The following is a 21943-nucleotide window of genomic DNA, read 5'->3' as shown; positions in this document are numbered from 1 at the left end:
AGCCATGTTCAAAAGAGGGATCCTTCTCACTCCAATGACGGTAGTGTACAGTTAATCTCCACACCTAGTTCTTCTTTATCAAGTGATGAACTACAGCGATGGAAGAATTTTACCATCGACAATGGGTACCTACTCCATAAGGGGAGAGTTTGTGTACCGATGTACATAGACATTCGACCCCAAATTCTTTATAAATGTCATGATAGTTCAAGTGCAGGGCACCCGGGGATTAGAAAAACTTATGCTCTCATATGAAGACAATTTTACTCGCCAGGTATACATGGATTTGCTCAAGCTTATGTCTTGCATTGCCAAAAATGTCAAGTTAACAAAGCAGGGCACCTGAAAGCTAGCAGGAGGAATCTTACATCCTTTGGAGATTACCAATGGAAAATGGGAAAGCATCTCTATGTATTTTATTATGGGTTTACCACCCACCGTACGAGCTCATGAATCGGTATGGGTGGTCATAGACAGGTTGACTAAACTATGTAATTTTATTCCGACAAAGTCAACGGTTAAGACACCAAAATTAGTCAAGTTATTTGTGGACAATCTATACAAATTGTATGGTTTGCCAAGTAACATTGTTAGTGATCGTGATTCCAAGTTTAACAGCCCCTTTTAAAGAGCTATATTTAAATGATTGGGTACACAACTAAACCTCAGTACAACTGATCATCCAGAAATAGATGGTCAAACGGAACGGGTGCTAGAGGATATGCTAAGAGCATACCTCAACAAAAAACAGTCAGACTGGGAAGAATACTTACCTATTTTCCAGTTTGCCTACAACAGTGCTAAGCATGTCACAAGAGGTTTTACTCCTTTCATGCTCATGTGCGGGTCTCAACCTAGGTCACCAGTTACGGTGGGGTTGGCAACCAAAAAACTCCAACAGGTTAAGGATTTTCTCCAAGACCACATGGATATGCTAAAACTTGCTCATTAGAATGTCTGTCAAACACAGGATCGGTATAAGAAGTACACTTGAGAGAAACATCGGCAAGTTACCTTTGAATAAGGGGAGGAAGTATTTTTACGTGTGCCAGAACATTCAGAAAGTCTAAAAACTAGGCCGACACCTAAATTATCTTCCCGATATTGTGGGCCTTTCAAAATACTCAAGCGAGTAGGTGATTGTGCCTACAAATTATTACTACCTTCACATTCTCGCATTCATCTAGTGTTTCATGTAATCCGTTTATGTAAGTGGCTACATGGGGATGACAATGTCATTCACCAACAGGTTTTGGTTGATTTCATTGAACCTAGTACCCTACCGCATGAACCTAGAGGTGTTCTTGATTATCATGAGTTGCGTACACATCATCACGTACATCAACAAGCCTTAATCAAGTGGAAAGACCGACCTGAAGAAGGTGCCACTTGGGAAAACATTACTGTTCTTAAGAAGAAGTTCCCCACTTTTGTTTTCAAGGACGAAAACTCTTCTTAAGGGGGGAGAAATGTCAGGACACGGACAAGGCGGAACTAGACAAGGGCAGGGCCAGGCTAGATGGTGTGGAACGGGGAGTCCAACTAGGGCAAACGGCCAGCGGATTTTCTATATAATGGGTGGTTTGGTGGTGGACTCTCAGGCTCTAGCTTCCCTTGCCTTACAAAAATCATGGAGGTTCCATTTAGGCTAGAGGTATGCATAAATGAGTGGTGCATACTTTGTGTGACAGTAAATTGGATGCACCTTTGTCTAGTCCTACTTGTTCAGGTTCTTGCCATGCATCCTATGCATCAGATTGTTATGCTTTGGTTATGTCTAGCTCACATGATGTTGACGAACCTCAAATGTTTTATGAAGCACAAAATTTAGAAAATTGGATGGCTGCCATGCAATCAAAATATGATGCACTTATAGAGAATGACACATGGACTTTACGTAATTTGCCTCCTGGGAAAAATGTCATTGGTACAAAGTGGGTCTACAAGTTGAAATGAGAGAAGGATAGTGAGATTGATCGTCATTAGTCTCGACTTGTTGTAAAAGGTTATGCACAGGCAAAAGGCATAGATTATGAAGATAATTTTTCTCCCACTATTCATATGACTAGTGTGAATTTTCTACGTGCATTGGCAACTTATTTTGGTTAGGATGTACATCAAGCGGACGTTGTTACTGCTTTCTTGAATAGTGACACATTTGAGGAAGTTTATGTAACGCAGCCTTGTGGTTTTGTCAAGAAAGGACAAGAGGATAAGGTGTGAAAATGTAACAAAGTGTTGTATGGGTTGAAGAAATCTCCTCGTTCTTGGTATGAGAAGGCTGACACTCATTTGGTCAAATAAGGATTTTGTAACAGTCCAATTACCAAAAGCTCATTGTATGTAAAGCGTCAGGGTAGTGTCCTTCTCATTGTGGTTCGTTATGTGGATGATTTTCTAATCACTCAACCAAATGATAGACATATTGCTGCATTTAAGGCTAATTTGAATGCTACTTTCGAGATGAAATATTTGGGGCTATTGCATCATTACTTGGGTATAGAGTTTAAGCAGTGTGATGATGGTATTGCCTTGTGTCAAAAAGTTACATAGAGACATTGCCACTCCCATGGAAAAAGGTTTGACATTGAGTCTTCATGATGCTGATGATCCTGCAGATGTCACTCTTTACCAAACTAGTGTTGGATGCCTCATTTGTGTATGCAACACGAGGCCGGATATTCAATTTTCAGTCTCACAGGTTAGAAAATTTATGCATAGCCCAGGGTCTAAGCATTGGCAGTTTCTCAAGAGGATTTTTTTCCACTTGAGTGGTACTTTACATCCTCACTTGTTTTATCCCAAGGGGGGATCATTACCGCTAGACTTACATGCTTTTGTGGACTCAGATTAGGCTAGTTGTTTTGACACATGAGTTTCCAGAAGAGGTTTTTGTTTCATGCTTAGTAGCTCATGCATATCATTGTTGAGCAAGAATCAACCTACTATGGCCACTTCTATTTGTGAGGCTGAGTACGCAGTGTTCATAGGTACAATTGAGTGTATATGGCGTAGACGCCTTATAGATGATTTGGGTGTTGGATAGGAAACTACCAACACTATCTACACTGACACTCAGAGCACATTCGCTGAACTCAATTTTTCATGCTCACACAAAGCACATTGAGGTGCATTACCACTATGTCAAGGAGAGGCTCTCAGCACGCGAGATCAGCTTGGCTTATGTGCCAACACAGGACAACCTTGCAGATCTTTTCACAAAGGCATTGTCTCGTGAGAAGTTTGAAGCTTTCCACAAACCTTTGGGCTTACTCCCCTTTGTGGACTGATCATGTCCTCAAGGCATGGCACTTCCCTTTACTCTATGAGCCAACTCTCGTTCACCGCATCACTCAAGGGGAGATTTTCTACCATATACATGTGGTATTGATATGTGTGAAGACACTTAGGACCACGGCGGTATTTTTTCCCTCATTGCATTGTATATATGCCTATCACTTTAGGCCTATCTATCTTTCCATTGCACACCAAGTATTGTACTCTCTAATGTGTGCCTTGAGCTTCCTTCATCTTCTCCAAGCTATGTGTATTTTCTTTCAACCCTAATCAACATGTTTGTAATTTGTTCTAGCATAGTTCCCTGCCAAAACATTTTCCTAAATCTTCATTCATTTCTTCAGCTCCCATGACAATCTTCAACTTTTTTTTCACCTCCCCACTAAAAAGTATTGTCTCTGTGAGATTCTTCACGCAAACCGATGTGTGCTATAGAAGGAATCGGATCCTTTGTAGAAGAAGAATATTGTTGAGCTTTGATACCACTTTTATACGCTTGGAAATTCCAAGCAAGAAATCAATAGCAACACATGAACAACAACTACAAAATCATTTAAGTTTAAGAGAGAGAGAGAGAGAGAGAGAGAGAGAGAGAGAGAGAGAGAGAGAGAGAGAGAGAGAGAGAGAGAGAGAGAGAGAGAGAGAGAGAGAGAGAGAGAGAGAGAGAGAGAGAGAGAGAGAAAGAGAGTCAACACGGCACAGCAGAGTTCAATGCCCAAATTCACTAGCCTTGGTGCCCCTTTCGGTATTTCTTTATTATTATGCCACAGGGGTCCTTTGCTCTCAGACTTTGTGTCTAGATTATTTGAAAAGTGAGGTCCCAGGGGGATATTATAAATAGTACAACTGTTGCCCAAAGGTAGAGCCCCAAAATCACTTCTCTCAAAAGCGCTCCAAAAGCTAGCACCAAACACTCCAAAATCTACTAGTGCAATGTTTGGTGTCCCAAAGCTCATTATTGGGTTATCAATTTATTGGTGCCTCTGTAATGAATTTTTTATAGTTTGAAAAGACTACTAAGAAATGCATATCTGTTTCACTTATTCTAAGCTATGTGCTGGAAATTGGCAAAGGAAAATGGGCTAAGATAACTGTGTAAGATTCGTGAAGACTATTGTAGTGTAGACTTTTGGATATGGGTGAAATTAATTTGAAGTGTCTATGTTGATGGATAAAGTATGGATTTGGGTCATCTTGTCTTCTTCATCCATACTTGCATACATGGCTAGAGCTACCCATTTTGCAAGAACAAGTGCTAATATATAGATGGTCTCTATGTGTGTGTGTGTGTGTGTGCGCGTGTGTGTGTGTGTGTGTGAATCACCTACTTGTCATTAAGAATTTCACTTTGAAAATATTAGGGCAAGGGGGTTCAAATGATGCAAGTGCTGGCCATTGTAGGGCCTCTAGCAGATGTGAGTGCAAAAGCATGGAGATCAAGGAGATACTCTTAACAAAGATGATTCCGCTGTAGCCAAACAAGGTTCATCACTCCGCCAAAGATGGAGACTCTTTCTCCACATATAATGGTTGTACTCCATATGCTTGTGGGTTGCATCCATCATAGTTAGAGCTTCATCCCCCTCATCCCTTGTTAATAACTAAATGTAGCTTTGATTTTGTACCTCTTGCTCTATGTTCTTTTGCAATTTAGCATTATGGAGTCTTTTCTACCTACCTTGCTTACAAGAGTTGTTTTCTTCTAGGCTTATGATAGTGATGAAGGATGCTAAGGGGTCCACTATGATATAATTTCACGTTCATGTCCTTTGCATATCTCTCTCTCTCTCTCTCACACACACACACACACAGATGTATAGAGAGAGAGACGCAGATCCTAAAGATACGAGTTATGTACATTGTTTTTTGGTAGCAACACACTACTATACATAAGTTATCCATGAGAGTGCAAAATTGGAATAGGAGATATTTACTTGTATTTTCATTATGTTTAATGACCCAATGTTCAGAGGTAGAGAACAGAGATTGTGAACAATGAGATTTTGAATTTACAATATCTTCCGGTAGTTTGATCATAAAAGTTAGTAGAAAACCAATAGTAGCAACACAATGGTGAAATGAAACTATCATTTCTCCGTCATAAGTTGACGAGCTACTTCGGATGACGTCATACACCAGTAGTTAAAAAGCTTACATTACTAGAATCATGCCTTAAATAAGTTTTATTTGTGAAGGTTGGCATTAATAAAAAGAGACAAGGATATAGGAGTATTTGATATGCATAGTACTGGTTCAAATTGATTACAATCGCATGATTGATTGTATTTCATAAGACCGAACAAAATGTCTTTCCTATATATTCGAGTATGTGTGAGAAGCTATCAAGGTATGCTTATGATTTCATTAAAAAAAACAAGATGTTAGTCCAAGCTCTAAATCCATTCCTTTTTGTATTTTCAACACATGTTACGGATCAATGTTTAGAGACAGACTAGACTCTGAAAACCAAAGAAATATTAGTTCGAAAGAAACTAACAAATGTATTCGAATTAGATGAAGAAGATAATATATTGCATGTATTCTTCAATGTGACAAAATTAGTTGATGATGTCACAAGGGTGACGGTGACCGACAGTAGCTAGCTCAGTCGTGGGTGGAGTTTTCGCACAAGTGTTGGTCTTCTTCTTCAGTGGTGCCGGAATAGATTAGGCAGAGACCCTCACCTGCATCAAGTATTTTTTTATTAGGACTAACTTCAATAGTGAACTTGAAAGCACAAAGGACTGGAAACTTGTATCTAAATCGAGAAAATAGGAGCCCACATAAAATCCAAGGTTCGAACGTGTTTTCTCCATGAGGGGAGGGACTAGAGAGACAGAGAGAGATCACTTGGATCAGTGGGAACTAGGTGGGTGCGAACTCCCCCAATCTCGCCACAGTTAATGCCCTGCGGTCGTAAACATTTCTGCTACTAGATGTTTACGGCATACGCACTGGCGTGGTAAATACTAAGCAGAAAGCCGCATCAGCCCCGCCCATGGATGGAGGCACAAAGGGGAGCGTTAATGGGTTGCATGTACGGGATCTGCAAACGGCCGACTTTGGCGGGCACGGGCGCTGAACTGGAATCGGGGGCCCGGTGGGGATGGGAGTGGTGCTGCTGGTGGTGGTGGTCGTTGGTGGAGGAGGCCATGGGGACGAGAGCAGTAAGTGGACGCAGGTTTTCGACTAGTAGGTCACCATCCAGATTAGGTGAGCACACGAAGAACTTCAAGCGTTGCAGCTCCACCCGTGGTGTATCGGGGAGAGGCAGGCACCAGGCCCTGGTGGCCGGATCAGGTGGAAGGTCGTCATCTATATCGGCCTGCTTGCAACCGGGAAGAATAAAGCACAGTTTACCGATGCAGGCCAGGCGCGGCTCTACACTCACAAATTCCATGCAATTACACATAGTACGTAGCGTTAACAAATAATTATTGCAACAGCGTTAATAGTCTAGCAGCCATAAATTTAAAAGAATAATAGATAAAACGCACCCCGCAACGGAATCTGCTGTGTCTGGGCTAGAAGCACCGCATGTGCTGCGCACACATGAAGCACTAGTGCCACCATCATCATCACCATAACCTTCTTACTCATGCCAAGACTTGTCCTCCAGTGATCCATATTGACTAGACCTTTTTTCCTCCACTACTCTTGTTTTATTCATTACTTTACAAGATGCCTCGGAATCCCACCATTCTCCCCTTCCAAATGTACCTTGGCCATCCTTGCTACCATTCAAAATTGTTGGATTCAGATTCGATCTTTGCACCTCCCATTTAGAGGCGACTCTCTCAACCACTCCAGCTATTGCATCGGGCTGTAGGTAGGTGTAGTCCTTAGCACTAAAAAAAATTACCCCTCGCATAGCTCATCTCCAAGGTGCACCCCTGCTACTCCATGTGTCTCCCTTGGGCGAGGGCAGCCCTATGGGGGGCGTTAAGCCTCAGCGTTGCCCCTCTCTCACAAAGCCCATGCCTCTCACAAAACCCATGCGCTGCTATGCATAATCCGAAGACCTGCGGGTACAAAGATACACAATAGCTAGGCGGGTACAGCAGAGCAGCCACCGCGATCCACATCATCCAGAGCCCCGCGTTTTCTTCATCTGTTCGTCGTGCATCCCCAATAGCTCACCCCTCCAATCAGCTCAACGTTAGCCGCTTCTCTCCTCCAAAAAAAAAAATTCGTAAAGCGAGCATCATTCTGGATTCACGTCTTCTTTTCTTTTTAAAAGATCGTATCACCTACTGATCAAATGAATGAATAAAATGCCATAAAGTGACCTTTATATACATAATTTCGTACGCCACACCTACTGGCAGCTTTCAATTCATATTGCCTCGAATCAAGACTCCTTTGCAGGCAAAGTTTGAGGCTCCATGCACTCCACTACAAAATCTTGTTTTCATATGTGCAAATCCAGCCCACAACCTCACCTAGAATAACAAAATCTCACTGCTAACCACTCAACCATGCGTAGATGGTTGCCTCCAGTTCAATTCTCTCTCTATATATAAACAATGTTTTGCTTCTCCCCTACCCTACTGCTCACCATTTGTCCCCTTCCTCACCTGGCTTCCATTGCCCCCCCTCACTTCCCCTCCAGCATTCGCTGATTTGCCATTTGCCTCACTACCCTTAACCGGATGGCCTGAGTATTGTGCCTGTCAATTCTCACAACCGCGTCCACGTTCATGGGCATCTTCCAAGATTCCTTTCACTTTTGGAGTTTTCCCCAGCCTGTACCCCCTACTACTTGCTCATTTCTTGTTCTTAACAGGCAATAGTTTTAATTTTTTTGAAATGGGAGGGGACCTACTTGCGTACCAAAAATACATCCAAAAAATATTTTTTCCAAAATCTTGGCAAACCTACATATGAGAAATTCTAGAGCTAAAGTGACTAAATTCGAAGATTTTTACACAACTTCTCTAGGATATTTTGTAGGGTTTTTCCACATTCAAATTTAGAATCAAAAACAAGGTCGAATTAGCTTTGTTATATCGTGGTTGATTGTGAGTACTACTAACTAACAATAACAATGATGGCATATGCTTGCCCCTTTGTTATGTCTTTATTTACCTACAGATACTGCATGTCTCTATGTCCGTATATTCTGGAAAAGTTTCCCACCAACTCTATGTCGGCTTGTTCTTGACGTTCCTCTGTTGCGTAAATGGGGTTGCACTATATGATCATGGTAACGCTATGAGCCAGAAGCTTCTAGCCTAGTGTAAGCGGTACAAGTTGCAATAACATCCGTGGCACAAAAAACTCTCATCTCTTCTCACCTTGCAAAACTAATTTCACGATGCATGGAAAATGAGATTATACAAGGAAAGTGAACAGTAACAATCACGGTCATGAAATGGTGAAAGAAAATGGAGTCACAATAAGAAAAAGAAATGTGATATGTGTGGTAATTTAAAAAAGGAGGTTATTCTGGATTGATCGACATTGAGGACAAGATATATATGTATAGGTGAAACCAAGAGGAGTAGAGTGAGTCATATATAGCTCCAACAAGTTATGATGAGAATCAAATGGCAATTGACATTGAGAATGAAATTAATGAGCTTATTGAGATCATGATTAAGAACAAGATTGATGCTCAGACCTATTGCATGCAAGATCACGCACCATGAAAGAACATATCAACAACAACATGATATATATATAGGTATTGAATAACGGAGAATTTATGAAAGAGGAAACTTGTAGTAGTGGGTGTAAACAAATTAAGGTAGCCATAAGTACAATCTTGCAAGTATACTACAAACATAGCATGAATATTTGATGTTATTATTCCCATGTTTGTCGATCCCTTATTCTATCGATCTACAAGGATCATGTTGAGCTATTCTTTGTTTGGTCTCATGGATCTTCAAAAGAGCATAGTGACTATATATGTACAAAGCAATGCATCACTTAAAGTGGATGCATGCTTTACTAATCACCAAAGATCAAAACATAGGTGACAAAAATATTTTTCATATGTAATTCTGCTATTTGGCACAAGCATGTTGTTTTTGCTTAAAATAGGATCATCAAACTAAGAATAGGATTCTGTTTTGAACGCACTCGCTTAGGACCATACGACCTCTCACAAACATGGAGCCTTGCAGTCCAATACATGGTGGCTCTGCTTTTCCCAGGCAACTGCGAGCATCAAACTAAGAACAAAATTCTGTTCCAAACGTAGCCGCCCTTGTTTGAGGTATGACATCCATGTTGTGTGGACTTTCTTGCGGTGCAGCTCTAAAAATAGAATCAACTCAAACTTACATCCCATTTACTGAAGACTTAAGAGAATCAACAACAAATATTGTGTTAAGACAAAAAACTAGCTCTAAACTTCTAAACAATTTACGAGTACGACTTGATATATAGTAACGCTCCAATTTGAAGCCTCTTCTCTTTTCAACGACAATAACTTCTATCAAACAAGAACAAATATCGGGCCTTAAATGAAAGTAATTCTGCGGAAATCAAGATCATCAAGCACAACCACACTTCCTTCAACATCATAAGTATTAAATTATTGATCCACCCATCAACATTTTTTCAAGTTTCAAATAATGAGAATAGACAACTATAAAAAATTGACGTTGTTTAGATAGACTTAAAAAGACATAACTATAGGACTAGGATCAAAAATTGAAATCATGTATGTAGAATAGTTTCTTATGATCAAGAGGGATTTAAGTTGCAAACATCTAGCACTGCTAATGTTGAGGTTGCAAACCTTTTGTTTAGAGTCAATTTCAAAGATAACCACAATTGAGATTTCGGCGCATACACCGACCATGAAGAGGAGATGCTTTCTCAGAGAACCAAGAAAATAAGTCTTTGCTTGTACTAATTGTTTTGAATATTCTGCTTAGACTTTGTCAGATTCAAGAAGCTTTGTATTAGCAATTTGATGATGTTGAAGGTTCCCTATTCAGCTTCTACTTGTGTAGCTTCATTCAAAAGAATATTTTTGTAGACGCTTGCACATAATAATTTTGTAGACACTTGCATAGAATAGTTTTGTAGACGCTTGCAAAAGAGGTGAGTGAGAAGTAGATGACAATCACTACTATGAGCTATCCAAGCGTGTGCTTGTAGTTTCCTAGGAAAAGCATAGTTCTACATTCAAAACATTATTTTGTTCTTAGTTTGATGCTAGCAATTTCCTGGGAAAAGCTCAGCCACCATGTATGAGGCTGCAAGGCTCCATGTTTTTGAGAGGTCGCATGGTCCTGATCGGCTGTGTTCGAAATAGAATCTTATTCTTAGTTTGATGCTATTTTAAGTAAAAATAATACGCATGACCAGCGTTTTATCAGCGGTTGTAGGAACAAATAATCTCAATAATCTAATTACAAAAAAGATTTCGCGACTGTCTATAAACCATTGAGACAAAGCAAGAGAAAAAAGCAAACGTGTAGCAGGTCACAAACGCTGCTAGGATTTGCCTAGAGTTGTGGCAGCCCTAGATAGAGATCTAGGAAAGCCAGGTAAAATCAAAAGGCCTCGCAATCATGGATGCTCTCTTCAAAATCAAGAGTTGTCCGTATAGTGATATTCTACGAGTTTGGCTTTAAATAGCACATGCCATAGCAGTCCAACAATAGTCAACTTGCAGCGCATCGGTTCGCGCTCTCTATAGATCCTAAGTAAATTGTTGTACCTGACTACTTATCTCCTAACGAGTTAACAGAAGCTTTTGAGCATCTGCCTATGGTGGGCTATGATGTTCGGACACGAACACAAACAAGAGATTTCTAGTCTGTGAGACTAGCATGATCACCGACTACATTGTATATTTTGGATGCTGTCATCACTTATCCACTGTTTCAGACCGCCACGCATGGAGACTTTTCCCAAAGTGGGCCCATCTTCCCACGGTTGAAGGTTTTCTTCCTTCCCCCATCAGTCGGGTTTTCCCGTTGCTTTTCTTGAACTCAAAAGCATATTAGGTCCCCGCTAAGAGCCGGGTCACCCTCTCTTCTGTGAGCAAATCTCTCCAATAGAGTGCATACCAATCTTGTCTCATTAGCATCCCATGCATTAGGGAGAGAATGGGGTCTAGGAGAGCCTCTTTATTTGGCATTTTAAGGAAGTCAAACCTTTAGTATTAAGAAAGTAATCAAAGGACAGCTTTTGAATTCAAACCTGCAAAACGGTTAGTTTATTTGAATTCAAAGTTTTTCTCCAAAATGAAATTTAAAATCTAGCAGGTAAAACCATATCATGTAGCATGTATATGGAAAGAGGTCGACGCGTAGATTGTAGATCTATGATCTCCGCTCAAATCAGAGATCATATGTGGGAGTTATGGAAGTCCAAAAATCATAAAATTATTCACTTCTTTTTTTGGGGGGAAAGTGCATCCTTTGACAACTCTTACACATCTCTTACACACCCACCATTCTTGCACACATGGCGTACACCTATTCATCAAAATGTTAATCACCTCCATAAGCTCATGCCAAATAAAGAGGCCCTCCTACACCCCATCCTCTTCCCAATGTCGAGCACTAGAGAGAGAATCATCTCAAAGTCTCTCCTCTCGTATGTGAGCAAATTTTTAAGGCTCGTCTCAATAGCTTGATGTGCACATTCTTAGGCTCTAATCTTCTAATGTTTGGCAAAGAAGATTCAAAATGTCAGCTTCTTAATGGCTTGAATATTCTTGACCTTGAAACAATGATGTGGGATGATGTCGAAGCAGTAGGAACACTGCCTTCCCCTTGTTCTCATCATACAACTATAGTTCAAGCATGACATTATCTACTTGTAATGGTGGTAGTTCTCATTCAACCTGCTTCAATGAACTTCATGTTCTTGACCTAGAGAGTATGGAATGGTCTCATTATCAGCCACAAGGAGTGACACCAACACCTCAAGCAGGTCATGCAGGCGTCAAAGTTGAAAATAGTTGGTACATTATCGATGGTGAATACAATAAAAGAGGACATCAATTAGCCATAGCTAAGAAAATTCCATGATGAATTGGTAGGGTAAATGAAACCTGAACCCTAAACCATCCTTTTTCCTCCTTAGCCAAACCAAGGATGATTACATTATTGCTCTACCCTCGGAGGAAGTTATTGAGAAGACATATGCCGTGTCTATCACCATTTGTACCATGAAATGACAAGGTTCACCAAGATCTACAGTGACAGGTCGATCTCCATGGTGACATGGGTGAAGTTACATGATGCATCTTCATCCATGGTTCAAGGTGATATCAAATGTTGTGTCTTTATTTTCTTAATCCATGTCTTTATTTCTTGATACATGCTATTGATCACGTCACAATTTGTCATAAAATACTTCACATGATTTTATGATCATTTTATGATGGTATACTAGCATGTTTGATGTTCTTCATGTGAATCATCGATGTATAGATGACAAGATTTACCAAGCCATTATCTTCTGACTAGTCATTGTCTTTGAGCTTTTGTATATTTTGCATTTCCTCACTAGTGTTCCATAGAATTTATGTACCCACTTTTTGCACATGTGATTGGATCAATGTTACGTTTGTTTTTGTGTCATCTCTAGAGCACCATAGTGAACCGTCTCTAAGGACAATGTGATGTGATCATTCTTTTAACCTTCACGTTTTGATATGTTTCTTGGGTTGATGTCATTTATAGTACAAAATTCATGTCAAGTAGCATGTACAAGGACTCAAAGATATTGCAGCTCCTCAATGATATTGAAGCTACTACTCAAAAATATTGAAGAATTTGCATCAGTTCAATTATAGGGTTAATAAACTTCCAAATACGCTTGAAAGAGAACATTGTATGTTATGGAATGATGTAGCTCTTGGAAAATGAATTTTGTAAACTTTGAAAATTGCTAATAAATAGTGCATGTATATGGTGCTGTGGATTTTTCCCGTGTACCCCAAGGGTTTTTTCATCCGCAATTAGGGACTCCTATTTGAGTGGGGGTGTTGGAGCTATATATACCAACCCCTATGCTTTATATAGCTAGGAGTCCCCAATATATATGTGTACTTAGTGGGTGCTCTACACACACCTTTTGGGGTTAGCGAATCTGAGTTGTCTCGCTCTCTCTTCCCCTCTGTCATCTCTCGTGTTCATCTTCCTCCCTTGTCAACGATCTCATCAAGGGTTATCTTTTCCCTTTCAAGAAAATTGAAAATATCATTTACAGACTTCTGCACACGAGCACACTTAAGTCCAAGAGCTTCTTTGTTACCTCTGTAGGTGGTAATGTCACCCACCTTTTCCACAATTTAAAATCAATGGAACTTTGAAAGTCAGAGTAGTATGAAAGCACCCATACATATTTTATCAGGGCAATCATGTTTAGTTTCAGATGCCTTCTTGTTCTTTGATAGCTCAATTGTGTCACCATGGAGACCAACACTCTCCAGGATAGCTTCGAGTTCTCTTATGCACTAGCCTTCAAAGCATGGGTATTAAGCTAAAGGCTAGGCCACCCATACAGTGAGCACACAAGAGTGAGCTCTGAAGAATGAATCCTCTTTGCATAAAAAGGCTTCTTATAAATACATGGACTCCAAGTGTTTCTACTATGGAAATAAATTGAGACCTATACCTTATATAATTTGGAATCCCTAAATGAGTCCAAGACGTTATACAATGTCAATAAAGAATATTTTTCACATCCATAGCTCATCCGTAGCTTGGTGCATAATCGATGTAGCAAGCGTTTTCTCCACTCTGCTCATACTCTATCTTCTTCGGCATGGTCCTCTCTTGTTTCCTCTACTTTTTTTCCTCGTGACGAAATTGTTTTTTACTCTTCAGTATTCCATGTGGAAAATCATGGACGTTCCATTTAGGCTAGAGGTTTGCCTAAATGGCTGGTGCATACTTTGAGTGACAGTAAATTGGATGCACCTTTGTCTAGTCGTACTTGTTCAGGTTCTTGACATACATCTTATGCATCACACTACAAGAGGTCACTTGAAATCCGGTGTCACTGGTGGGCATTGGGATATGTGTGTGTATCTATGGAGGGAGCTAAGGTTTTTTTTAAAATTTGGTTTTCAAATTTTCGATGCCGCTTCTGACATGTATACCGAGGACAGCGCGAATGCGCATACCGACGCCTCTTCCGATTGCTGTACGGACAGCTGTACCGACGACACCTACAAAAATTACAACCGTGGGCTTTCTCTAAGCATTTCTCTTAGTTCTTGCACGTTTTCTCAAGCTCACCTCTTCCACATCTCTCACAGATCTGTTGCAATACATGCCGTCAGAGGTGCTAATCTTGCTTCTGGGTTAGCGCATAACACTTAGGTAAGATTGTTTTCATGTTTACTTGTAGATTTAGGGTTTAGGGTTTAACCTTGTGTTTGTGTGTGCGTTTTTGCAGGTTCCAGGACTTTTACAACAACTTTCATTGCTCAAATAGGACGAATGTGAGTGTTCAAACCTTTAAATGCATATTAAGTTTATTTAAATTACTTTGTATATTAAGAAAAGAAAATTATGGAAAGAAAATTTTTAAGTTTATGAAAAAATCTTGTTTTAAAGAAAAATTTTATTGAATTATGCCGTTTTTCAAATTATGTAGTTGATGAGGTTTATGTTTTAGGTTAAGTTTAGGTTATAAGTTAAGTTAGATTAGGTTAGGTTACGTTAAGTTAAGCTACGTTGTTATGTTAGGTTATACGTTAGGTTAGGTTAGGTTATCTTATACGTTAAGTTAGATTAAGCTAAGGTATGTTAGGTTAAGTTATATTAGGTTAGGTTAAATTAAGCTGCATTAACTTAGGTTAGGTTATCTTATATGTTAAGTTAGGTTAAGTTAATCTATGTTAAGTTTAGTTACGTTAGGTTATGTTAGGTTAGGTTAGGTAAAGTTACATTAGGTTAAGTTAGATTAAGCTACGTTCGACAATACGGCAAGCCAGAGAGCTTACCCACAACGCATATTAAAAAACAACACAATGGCGATCCATTTGTCAATACGGCAAGCCATAAAGCTTACCCACAACACATATGCATTGTGGGCAAGCTCTATGGCTTTCTGTATTACCAACGGCTCGCCATTGTGTTGTTTATATGTCCGCGAGCGGTTTTGATCAAGTCTTAAAATAGCACCGTGGCGAGCCGTTGGCAATAGGGCAAGCCATAGATCTTTCTTAAAATGCATATGCATTGTGGGCAAGCTTTATGGCTTGCCGTATTTCCAAACGGCTCGCCATGGTATTGTCTATATGTTTGCGAGTGATTTCAAGCACTAAAATTACATCGTGCCCCTAAAAACAACACAATGGCGATCCGTTTGGCAATATGGCAAGCCATAAAGCTTGCCTAGAACACATATGCATTGTGGGCAAGCTCTATGGCCTGCTATAGCCTACAGCTCGCCATTGTGTTGTCTATATGTTTGCGAGCGATTTTTACGCCATAAAATCGCTTCGCAACTCTAAAAACAACACAATGGTGAGCCGTTTGCCAAATTGGCAAGCCATAGAGCTTTCCCGCATTGCATATGCATTGTGGGTAAGCTGTATGGCTTGTCATTTTGCTAAACGCCTCACCATTGTGTTGTTTTTATGTTAGGTTAGGTTAGGTTAGGTGAGATTATAGGTTAAGTTAGAACTATCGACGGCATAATAGTCGAAAAAATACACACGGAGTTCGAATATGATTTGTGTACTTCTAAAAACGCAAACTGTACTTCGGTTAGGTTAGGTTATAAGTTAGGTAGATGTTATAAGTTAGGTTACATTAAGTTAAGTTACGTATAGGTTTTACGTTAGGTTAGATTATAGGTTAGGCATAACGATTATAGGTTAGGTTAGAGCTAGCGTCAAACTAATAGTAGAAAAAATGCAATCCGACTTCGAAGATGACTCGTGTACTTCTAAAAATGCAAACGGACTTCGGTTAGGGTAGGTTATAGGTTAGGTTATAGGTTAGGTAGATGTTATAAGTTATGTTACATTAAGTTAGGTTAGATATAGGTTTTGCGTTAGGTTAGATTATAGGTTAGGCATAACGATTATAGGTTAGGTTAGAGCTAGCGTTAAATTAATAGTAAAAAAAACGCAATCGGTCTTCGAAGATGACTCGTGTACTTCTAAAAACGCAAACGGACTTCGGTTAAGTTAGGTTATAGGTTAGGTTTAGGTTAGGTTATAGGTTAGGTTTAGGTTATAAGCTAGGTTACATTAAGTTAGGTTAGGGTTATGTTATAGGTTATGTTAGATTATAGGTTAGGTTAGAGCTAGCATCAAATTAATGGTAGAAACAATGCAATTGGACTTCAAAAGTGCACATTGACTTCAAGAACCTTAATATACAGTCATTGACCAATAAAGATGAGATTATTACCTTGTGGTCCTAATCTCTGTGCACCTCTAGACCGAGGTATGCAGGTATAGGGTCCAGCTAGAGAATGTGAGGTTGCTAGAGCTAGCAAAAGAAGCTAAAAAAATGCAATTGGACTTCAAAAGTCCACACAGACTTCAAGAACTTTAATATATAGTCATTGACCAATAAAGACGAGATTAGTACCATGTGGTCGTAATCTACATGCACCTCTAGACTGGGGTGTCCGGGGATCGGCGGGCCTGGCTAGAGAATGAGAGGTTGTTAAATCTTGTCATGTACTTAGTAGTGTGTAGTTATAACAACTAGAGTGTTTTAATTATTTGTTGCATCATTGGTAGATAAAGTATGGACGATAGGATGGCGTGTTCTTGTGCGCATTGCAAGCATCAGATCTTTCAAAAACGAAAAATCTGCAACCAAAACATACGCAATCACGGTTTGTTTCCGATAGAGCAAGTACAAGACCTACGTTTTTTATCTCATGGTCTAGAGATTGAAGGTCAAAGTTCGCAAGTAGATATTGCTCCAGCTTCATCCCAGATAAGACGATTTTCAAACGAGCAGCCATCGACTGAGTCCTCCCAACTAATACCTGAAGCGGCATTTCAAGAAGTAGAGATGGAGCAGATGTTGGACGTGTTCTTTGACATGGATTCCAACATAGAAGGCGACAACATTGAACGCAGTACTACTGGACCAACCTTTGCTATCCCGTTCATATTGACGGCATGAAAGCAACGATGAGGAGCGCGAGATGATGCAAAGTCTTGCACGCACGGCGCTCTACACTGGGGTAAAAATCTCAGTTCTCCGTACCACAAGCCATTCAAAGAGAGTAGAGGCCGGCAGAGGTGTACGATCAAGTCTCGAACAACTCAATTTTGAGTTTGATGAGGTCCACAATTTCACACCATCAGTCAGAGGCGAGAGAGAGGTACAATGACGGGAGGCCCAAGCCGGCATGGTTGTATGCAAAGGAGTGGACGGGGATTGCACGAGAGACACAAGACAATCCCGATAGATTTCAGCAATAGAGAGATGCAGCCAGAGCACGTTTGGAGTCTTTGCAGCGTCACATGTTGGGAGTGGACGCTACGATATGCTTCAACATAATTTTGTAAGTATTATATGTATGCTTTAAATTATTGATAATATATATGTTATTTGAAGATTTATCTAATGATTAAACCATAATTTTCCAAGAAGTTGCCGTGAAGCGCCTTTCGACACGCCAAGAGGAGAAGTATGGGTACAAGCATGGACTTGTCGCCCTTTTGACCCAGCTGCAAGAGGAGGGAGAGGACGTCAATTGGGAGGCATTACCATGAGGGTCTTTTCACTCAATGATTGTTTGCATATGTACAGTTTTGTAGTGCTTATGTTTATGGCTTATGGTTATGTTTATGGTATGCCACAAATGTTATGGTTAAGGTTTGATAGTCGACCTAAGATTATGGTTTTGCTATGATGGTATGAAACTCATCTAATGGTTATGGTTATGGTTATGGTTATGGGTATGGTTATGGTTATGGTTATGGTTATGGTTATGATTATGGTTATGGTTATGGTTATGGTTATGGTTATGGTTATGGTTATAGTTATGGTTATGGTTATGGTTATGGTTATGGTTATGGTTATGGTTATGGTTATGATTATGGTTATGGTTATGGTTATGGTTATGGTTATGGTTATGGTTATGGTTATGGTTATAGTTATGGTTATGGTTGTGCAATGATGGTATGGCAATCAAGTGATGGTTATGGTTTTGCTATGATGGTATAGCAATCATGGGATGGTTATGATTATGGTTATGGTTATGGTTGTGCAATGATGGTATCGCTGTTATGTTTATGGTATGACAAGCAAGTTATGGTAATGGTTATGGTATGGCAAACAGGTTATGTTTATGGTTTTATAGTTTTTGACTCATGTTTTAATTATGTTAACAAGTTATGTTATTCTTACAATTTTTCTAATTGCCATACACTCGCTCTTTAGCGTCAGCTTGTATGTGGAGTGCGGTTACTTGTGAACTCTTTCTTTGAGCAAACAAGGCTCTTTTCTTTTGCTGCAGTATATGCAGCATTAGTTCCCAGCCCTCTGCCCAAAAAAAGTTTACAAGTTTTGGTCGTCGGTACAAGTAACGGTATCACCATTGTTAGGGGCAACGGTATAGCGTTGGAATTTAGTATATAAATACCGTTGCTTATTACGTTGCATATTCTCACGCCTATTGAAAGATGTATTTTGATGCCCGCTATACCGATGGTTATAGGAACACTACGATACCAGCGTGTCTTTCGAGGCTTATTTCAACACTTTTTAGTTTAAAAATTAATGTTATTTTGTCAGTACCTGCGTCGATTTCTGTGCGACGTCTTGTAGTGTCAGATTGTTATGCTTTGGTTATATCTAGCTCACATGATGTTGAGGAACCTCAATCATTCTATGAAGCACAGAGTTTAGAAAATTGGATGGCTGCCATGCAATCAGAATATGATGCATTTGTAGAAAATGACACATGGACTTTATGTAATTTTCCTCCTGGCAAAAATACCATTGGTACAAAGAGGGTCTACAATTAGTTGAAACGCAAGCTAGATGGTGAGATTAATCGTCACAAGGCTTGAATTGTAGTAAAAGGTTATGCACAACAAAAAGGCATAGATTATGGAGAGACTTTTCCTCCCACTTGTCGTATGACTACTGTGCATTTTCTATGTGCATCGACCGCTTATTTTGATTGGGATGTACATCATGTACATCAATCCGACATTGTTAGTGATTTCTTGAATGGTGACATATTTGAGGAAGTTTATGTAATGCAGCCTCGCGGTTTTGTCAAGAAAGGACAAGAGGATAAGGTGTGTAAATGTAAATGTAGCTAAGTGTTATATGGGTTGAGTCAATCTCCGCGTTCTTGGTATGAGGAGGCTGACACTCATTTGATCAAACAAGGATTTTGTAACAGTCCAACTTAAAGCACATTGTATGTAGAGCGTGAGGGTAATGTCCTTCTCATTGTGGTTCTTTATGTGGATGATTTCCTAATCACTTGACCAAATGAGAGATATATAGCTGAATTTAAGGCTAATTTGAATGCTACTTTTAAGATGAAATATTTGGGACTATTGCATTATTACTTGGGTATAGGTTTAAGCACTGTGATGGTGGTATTGCATTGAGTCAGAAAAGTTACATAGAGAGGTTGCCACTTCCATGGAAATAGGTTTGAAATCGAGTCTTTATGATGCTGATGATCCTGCATATATCACGCTTTACCAAACTGTTGTTGGATGGATGCAACACGAGGCCGGATATTCAATTGTCAGTCTCACAGGCTCGCAAATTTATGCATAGCCTAGGGTCTAATTAGCATTGGCTAGCTGTCAAGAGTAGTTTTTGCCACTAGAGTGGTACTTTACACCCTGGCCTGTTTTATCCCAAGGGGGGATCAGTGCCACCAGACTTACATGCTTTTTTGGACTTAGATTGGGCTGGTTGTTTTGAGACATAAGTGTCCACAAGTGGTTTTTGTTTCATGCTTGGCAGCTCATGCATATCATGGTTGAGCAAGAAGCAACCTACTATGGCCACTTCCAGTTGTGAGACTGAGTAGAGGCAAGTCTTCATAGCTACAATTGAGTTTTGATGCTCAAACGCCTTATGGATGATTTGGTTATTAGATATGACACTGCCAACACTATCTACACTGACACTCTGAGCGCATTGGCAGTTGTGAGGAACCCATTTTTTCATGCTCACACAAAGCACATTGAGGTGCATTACCACTATGTCAAGAAGAGGCTCTCAGCACGAGAGATCAGCTTGGCTTATGTGCCAACACAGGACAACCTTGTAGATATTTTCACAAAGACATTATCTTGTGATAATTTCGAAGCTTTCAGCAAAGCTTTGGGCTTACTCTCCTTTGTGGACTGATCATATCCTCAAGGCATGGCACTTCCCTTTACTCTATGTGAAAGATCTCGTTCACCGCATGAGTCAAGGTGAGATTTGCTACCATATACATGTGGTACTAATGTGTGAACACACTTAAGAGCGTCGCGGCATTTTTTTCTGGTTTTTTCCCCCGTGCATTGTATATATGCCCATCACTCTAGGGCTATCTATCTTTCCATTGCACACTAAGTAATATACGCTTTGTTCTGTGCCTTGAGCTTCCTTCATCTTCTCCAAGCTATGTGTGTTCTCCTGCAACCCTAATTCCAACGTGTTTGTACTTTTTTCTAGCATAGTTCTCTGCTAGAAAATTTGCCTACATCTTCATTGATTTCTTCAATTCCCATGAAAATTTTCAACTTTTTTTCACCTCCCCACTGAGAGACACATGAACAACACCTACAGAATCATTTAACTTTATGAGAGAGAAAGGGAGAGTCAACACAGCACGACAGCGTTCCATGCCCAGATGCACTGGTCTTGGTGCCCCTTTCAGTATTTCTTTATTATTATGTCACAAGGGTCCTCTGCACTCGTGATATCGTATATTGTGTCTTTATTTTCTCCATCCATGTCTTTGTTTCTTGATACATGCTATTGATCTTGTCATGATTTGTCATAACATACTTCACATAAGTTTATGATCATTTTATGATGGTATACTAACGTGTGTGATGGTCTTCATGTGATTCATTGATGTATACATGATAAGATTTACCAAGCCATTATGTTTTACTAGTCATTGTCTTTGAGCTTTTGTAGATTTTGCATTTCCTCACAAAAATAGTGTCTTTGATGCCATGGTATGTAAAGCCATGATGATGATTACTATTTTATAGTTTTTATTTGTTTTGAAGAAAGTATCTCTTATGCCATGGCACGTAGAGCCATGATGATTTCTATTTTAAAATTCTTCTAAGCATCTCTAATGCCATGGTGAATAGTGTGACACCATGGTACATAAAGCCATGATGATGATAAGCGACACCACAAAGCCTTGTTTATCAGACTGACATGATAATCAACTACAAGATAGTAATCTTAAAATCCACATACCTTTCTAGTTATATCTTGCCTCTTGAATGTTGGCACTTGGACTACTTTTGTAACATGGTTCGACTCTCAATTCAAGTCCCCTTACGACGGCTACGACCGCCCTCAACAATCGGCCACACGTTCACAAAGAAGAGCTATTTTTACTTTTGTCTTTTATCTTGTACAGTGCTAGTTAAATTCTTGTAATGTTCGATGGAGGGCTATAAATAAAGTGTGTTTCTGTGTTATAAGTAGCGTTCACTTATTAGTGGCTAATGGTGCCAGATGATGACGCT

The 21943-nt window shown here is 39.7% G+C and overlaps 1 protein-coding gene across 1 annotated transcript; it reads right to left on the bottom strand.

The window, feature by feature from the left end:
* Positions 1-6283: 6283 nt before the first annotated feature.
* LOC147432498 (uncharacterized) lies at positions 6284-6897 on the bottom strand. Its single transcript, XM_086491947.1, has 2 exons — positions 6795-6897; positions 6284-6678 (listed from the first exon to the last, which is right to left on the bottom strand). The coding sequence occupies exons 1-2, from the start codon at positions 6895-6897 to the stop codon at positions 6284-6286; spliced, it is 498 nt and encodes a 165-aa protein (XP_086348073.1).
* Between the last annotated feature and the right edge of the window lie 15046 nt (positions 6898-21943).

This window comes from Adiantum capillus-veneris, chromosome 20 (assembly GCF_014529385.1).
Source record: "Adiantum capillus-veneris isolate H3 chromosome 20, ASM1452938v2, whole genome shotgun sequence".
In the NCBI taxonomy this organism is placed as follows: Eukaryota; Viridiplantae; Streptophyta; class Polypodiopsida; order Polypodiales; family Pteridaceae; genus Adiantum; species Adiantum capillus-veneris.
Note: the sequence above shows the minus strand (reverse complement) of the source record. Positions and strands in the feature narration are given on the sequence as shown.

Excerpts from the sequence above, each read along its gene's own strand:
- LOC147432498 (XM_086491947.1), bottom strand. The coding sequence starts at position 6,897 with ATGAGTAAGAAGGTTATGGTGATGATGATGGTGGCACTAGTGCTTCAT. Across the intron at positions 6,679-6,794 it reads ACAGCAGATTCCGTTGCGGG|AGCCGCGCCTGGCCTGCATC; the intron begins GTGCGTTTTATC and ends TTGTGAGTGTAG.